This window comes from Palaemon carinicauda, chromosome 3, assembly GCF_036898095.1.
Source record: "Palaemon carinicauda isolate YSFRI2023 chromosome 3, ASM3689809v2, whole genome shotgun sequence".
NCBI lineage: Eukaryota > Metazoa > Arthropoda > Malacostraca > Decapoda > Palaemonidae > Palaemon > Palaemon carinicauda.
This window is the reverse complement of record NC_090727.1, coordinates 22,043,866-22,049,865: the sequence shown is the minus strand read 5'-3', so window position 1 is coordinate 22,049,865 and position 6,000 is coordinate 22,043,866. Positions and strand designations below refer to the sequence as shown.

Below are 6,000 nucleotides of genomic sequence, written 5' to 3'. Positions count from 1 at the left end.
CTCTCTCTCTCTCTCTCTCTCTCTCTCTCAAGATAAAGATGAAAAATCGCTACAACGTGCTCTCTCTCTCTCTCTCTCTCTCTCTCTCTCTCTCTCTCTCTCTCTCTCTCTCTCTCTCTCTCTCTCTCTCTCTCTCTCTCTCTCAAGATAAAGATGAAAAATCGCTACAACGTGATCTAAGGCTATATGCGATGATATTTTGTCTGCCCGATGAATGCGACGGTGAAGGAAATGATGTTACAAAAGTATAGGGGAAGTTGATAATTGGACATATGGATGATGCAAAATAGAAAGGTCTAGATATTCCTAATAAAATGGGATTACCACTTTTAGTCACTTATTTTGTTCGTTGACTAAAAGTGGTAATCCCATTTTATTAGGAATAACTTCTGCAAGGAAAATAACTATTAAAGTTAGAAGATTGTAAAATGTAATAATCATGATCACTTATTTCTATTATGTGTTTGTACAACTTTATTTTAATAGATATTTTTAAGATTTAGTTTTGAGTCATTAGTAAATGATTAGTTTAGAAATGTATCTAAACATGCATGCACATTGCTTAATTGTACATTTGGTGAAACAATATTTCCATAAAGGATTTGGATAATATTTGTTCTTTTCTGATATGCGACTTTTTAAACCATTTTCCTTAAAAACTTTCTCACAGGAAGTATTTTGTAACGAAATTTAGTCATCAAAATAGCTTATAATATTAATTTTTTTCTGAAATAGAAATGTTATTTTCAAGGGGATAATGAAGAAAACTGAACTTTTGCAAAGCAAGCTAATGCTGAATGGTACTCTTTCGCGGGCCAATGGAGCTCTGTGACGTCACGAAACTTACCCCCACTTAACGTTTACCCCTCTAATCCCCCCTAACCCCCAATGTACCTGCGCGTGGGTAGACCTCGTATTCTATAGACCTTGATATTTTTTGCTACAATTAGACAGTCATCTGCAAAGAACAATGCCCTAATCTTTATTATTTCGTTTTCAAAGCCTTTTCCTTTATTTTTCTAATTCATTTATTTTATATGAAATTAGTTTAAATAGAGTAGTTGACCCCGTACATCCCTGTTTTATCCCACTCGTTACTTCAAATTCTTTATCTAATTCATATACTATGTTTATTTTGGTTTTGTCTCCTTCGTAGATTTCTTCCAATTGGGTGTATTCTATATTCTATATTCTTTCATAATTTCTATTTTTTCCCTCATTATTGAGTCATATGCTTTCTTGAAATCTATTGAAATTACTATTAATCTTCCCTTACTTTTGTAGCTTTCTTCTACACAGTATTGTAAAATAAATAAATTATCTTCTACTCTTCCTCCTTTTGTGAACCCGGCTTGCGTTTCTTTCATCTCCATATTTCTCTCAAGGTGTTCTTCTATTTCATCTTTCATGAGGGCCATAAATATTTTGTATGAGGCATTTGTAAGGGCAATTGGTCTTAGATCTTTTACTGTGGGTTTCTTTACCTTTTTTATCATGCTTTTCTACAAACTACCCACGTTGTTGTTTAAGTATTTTTATGGAATTGCTCTCCAACAAAGAGTTATGTTTAGTGAAATATAATCCATTTCCGCATGTATGCAAACCCTTTTCCACTGAGTATGCGTAAGATTTTGGCTTTGGGCAGGTTTATAGACGACGAATGAGTGCTTTGCACTAGCGATAATAGTCAGAAATGCATCGAGTATGTGCTAACCAGTTATAAAGTATATGGTTCATTTGGTAAAATGAAGCGGTTATTAATACGATGAGGATTTTCAGAGGGATTTCTAAGAAAATATCTTATTTGTGATCAACAACAACAATAATAGTAATGATAAATAAGAATTAATTAGCCAGAATAGATAAATTGGTAATAGATAGAAAATTTTTTTTAATCGATGTTATAAAAAACCATAAATTTGAATATACAGGATTAAAATGATATTAATTAACCCTTTTACCCCCAGGCTATTTGGAACTTTCCAACCCTTAACCCCCAGGGGTTATTTTTTTTCAAGGACATTTTGTAGTATATTTCTTTTTAAATTGCTCTAACAGACTTAATTTTCATCATAGAAGGGTCAGGTTGGTCTCATTCTCTTGAAAAATGCCTGAAGTTTCTCAAAAAATTATCAAAAATATGCAAAAAAAAAATGTAAATAGCAGTTTTTTGCAAGGACGTACCTGTACGTCCAAGGGGTAAAGGGGTACCAGAACGTCCTTAAGGGGTAAAGGGGCTTAACAAGTTGCCACGTAAGTTAATGAATGTCCCGTCGTTTCAGAGCAGATCCCACAATGATCCAGCTAGATTCACGACCGTCTTCGGCAGGGGTCTTGGTGGTTTCAGAAACCGACAACAGCGTCTTCAAAAAACCCTGCGTGCCGCCTCCGAGGAAGAGGAAAAAAAAGTGTTGGACGAAGACACTTTGTGAAAGTAAGTAGAAGGTATTAGACTTACAAACACTTATAAACTTATGAACATTCGGAGACACAGACGCGAATCCAACTGAAATTGTTCATCTCAGATATTGTATCCAAAGTTCATAATGAAATACAGTTGTAAAACAATATATAATTTAACGCAGTAAGCAAGAAGACATTTGCAGTATGAAATTTTATCATTTGTTGAGTTTTGGAGCTGAAAATCATAGCCATGCAAGTTAGGTGAAGCCAAAATTTTTAAAAATTTAACTTTCAAACAGCTTCTAGGAACCTGTTTAGTTTCTAAGTTGAGGACTTTTTGTATAGTACTGTCATCTACAGTTATGAAGGTTTAAATGGGACTTCCAGTTCAGATATTAATTATTTGTTTGCTTCCAGGAAGTAGAGCGGATCATCGAGAGGGACTTCTTTCCTGATCTGGAAAAGTTGAAAGAGTGGAATACCTCAAAGCCAAAGAAGCCAACGACATCCTCAAGCTGAGGACTCGTCTTCGTTCCGAAACGTTGAGGACAGCCCGGCCACCTTCGAGACCCCGCTGTCGAACACGGGCGACGCGACGCCGCTCATAGGCGGTCGGGAAGGATCGTCCAAGTCCTCCCGGGATGCTAAGGAAAATGAGGAAAGTAAGGATGGCGACAACGTGGACGTGGTGAACATGTGCCAAATTCAGGTTGAAGGTGAGTGAGCGCAGCTGTTTTTCTTTTTTGGATCAGGTAAATTCTGGAGAGGATATATCAGAGTCTTGTTCCTGTACACAATACAAACCTTTGTCCTTTATCAGAAGTATAACTTCAGTGAAGTTTGAAAAACAGATAAACTTTTAATGAGGCGAGCATAGAGGCTTATCCCGATAAGGGGAGGGACCCTCACTATCACTTCGGCTGCGGTGCTGTACTGTCTTAATTACCTGCATCTCCTGTTGGGTTGTTTAGTGCTTTTTTCTTTTGCTTTCCAGAGTGTTTGTGTTGATTGTTCTATTTGTTGATTATGGCGTTTCAATGGGCAGACGTGCGGCTTTGTCTGGGCCATAATTGTGGCTGGTACATGAGTAGTACATTGGATCCTTCTCTCTGGTTTCGGTTCGTTTTCCCTTTACCTACACACTAACAAACTGAAAAGTCTGGCCTATTCTTTACATATTCTCCTCTGTCCTCATACACTTAACAACATGGAAATTACCAGACAATTCTTCTTACTGTACTGTAATTGTTTAGTGGCCACTTTACTCTGTAAGGGTAGAAGAGGCTCTTTAGCTATAATAAGCAGCTCTTCTAGGAGAAGGACACTCCAAAATCAAACCATTGCTTTCTAATCTTCTGTAGTGTCATAGCCTCTGTACCATGGTCTTCCACTGTCTTGGGTTGGAGTTCTCTTGCTTGAGGATACACTCGGGCACACTATTCTATCTGGTTTTTCTTCCTCTTGTTTTGTTCAAGTTTTTATAGTTTATAAAGGAGATATCTATTCTAATATTGTTGCTCTTCTTAAAATATTTTACTTTTGTTTATTTCCTTTCCTCACTGTGCTTATTTTCCCTGTTGAAGCCCCTGGGCTTGCTGCATCCTGCTTTTCCAACTAGGGTTTTAGCTTATGAATTAATGATAATGATAGCCAGATGTGGATCCCGACTTATTAGCTTTTGCAGAGGGGTATGACTGCACATATTAATATCCCTGTGATTATTGTAGGGATTTTCCTCCTCTTCAGTGGGGAGAATTCTCAAAGGAGAGGAAGAAATCTAAGAGGGGTTCATCGGGATAAGGGTGGCAACGTCCAGGCTGATGCTAAAGAAGTTCTTAGTACCTTCTTCACTGCATCTTCAACTTCCTTTGGGGCTAGGTTTTTGTGAGGAATTAGTAAGAGGAAGTGAAACCGTGCCATGCACACAGGGATTGTTTTGAGTGAGACAAGTATTGCATTTTCCTAGCAAAATTAATACCACATATTTTATAAATTAAAACCAGATGGAACAGTACGACTTATCTTTTGACATGAAGGTGCTCAACACCATGATAAAAAAAACCTTCTTTTACCATGCTCAAGGCCAATACTATATTTCCCTATCTACATCTAAACTCTTGGGCCTGCAAACTAGATTTAAAAGATGCTTATTGGCACATTCTATTACATGCAAGTAGCCAGAAATTTCTAACCTACACACTAGGTAAAAGGAAGTACAAATGGACTGTGGTACCCTTTGGACTAAACACAGCACCTTATATTTTTTCAAAGATAATGTACACGGTGATCAAGTATTTCAGAACTTCATATAACATCTTAATACAGTATTCAATTATCTTGATGACATTCTTATATTAGCAAAAGATTATTTAAAATGTAAAAATCACATTCAGTTAGTCATTAAGATCTTGTCAGACTTAGGATGGAATATCTCGCTTAAAAAATCTACAATTGAACCGACTCCAAGAATTAAATTTTTAGGAGTGCATTACAATATGATTAAGAAAACTATGAATCCCAGTGGGAAAAACATAGAGAAGTGTGTCGAATTGGCCAAAGCTTTCTCCAACCCTGTTAAATCTGACCTTCATTCCTATCAAATGTTAATCGGAGCTTTAAATTTCAGTGCATCCTATACAAGCTTGGGAAGATTCCATCTTAAATATCTCCACAGATACCACAGTTATTTTAATTCAGGGTACAAAATCATTCCCCACACCTTCAAAAAATACCTAAAGCCATGGGAACAGAGACAGATGTACAGAGGGGTTAACATTCCAAAACCACAAATAGATGCAGAACTTTTCACTGACGCTTCCAACCAGGGTTGGGGAAGTGCATTAGTAATAGCGGGTAATATGCTCTCAATAAATGGAACTTGGACAAATGAAGAATCCTCCCTTCACATCAATGTAAGAGAGTTGTTAGCTTGCTTCTATTCTTTGGAACACTTCACCACAAGGTTATACAACAAGGTAGTCTTAATACATGTTGATTCAAAGGTTACTAATTGTTGGCTAAGGAAACAGGGTAGTATCAGAAACAAGTTAGCTCATGAACTGGTCAGAAAAATACTTAGTACCATGAATAATCACAACATACAGATAAATTCCAGATGGATCAGGGGAGTAAGTAACACCATCGCAGACTCACTTTCCAGGGACCGGGGTTCCATTCACACAGAAACTTCCCTCAGTGACAGTCTATTCTCCTTAATCTGCTCTGACTTCAATTTCACCCCAGAAATAGATCTGTTCACAAATGGCTTCAATACTAAGTGCAAAAAGTTTTGTTCATCTCATCCAAACCAAAAAGCCATCAGCAATAATGCACTTACGATTAGCTGGAAGGGATCAACACCTCTCTATGCCTTTCCACCAGGATTCTTACTACACAAAGTAGCTTTTTCAATATTAATCTTACCCGATGATCATGTAGCTGTCAACTCTGTTGCCCGACAGAAATCTACGGTCGGGATACGCCAGCGATCGCTATACAGGTGGGGGTGTACACAACAGCGCCATCTGTGAGCAGGTACTCAAGTACTTCTTGTCAACAAGAACTCAATTTTTCCTCTGTCGTGCCTCCGGCTAGACC

The 6,000-nt window shown here is 37.4% G+C and overlaps 1 protein-coding gene across 1 annotated transcript in view; it reads left to right on the top strand.

Moving 5' to 3' along the window:
* Positions 1-2,847: 2,847 nt before the first annotated feature.
* LOC137638212 (splicing factor ESS-2 homolog) overlaps positions 2,848-6,000 on the top strand; it is a 322,644-nt gene continuing 319,491 nt past the window's right edge. The window contains exon 1 of the mRNA XM_068370301.1: positions 2,848-3,119. Coding sequence (XP_068226402.1) covers positions 3,098-3,119 — 22 coding nt within the window. The 5' untranslated portion in view covers positions 2,848-3,097. The remainder of the gene's footprint in view (positions 3,120-6,000) is intronic.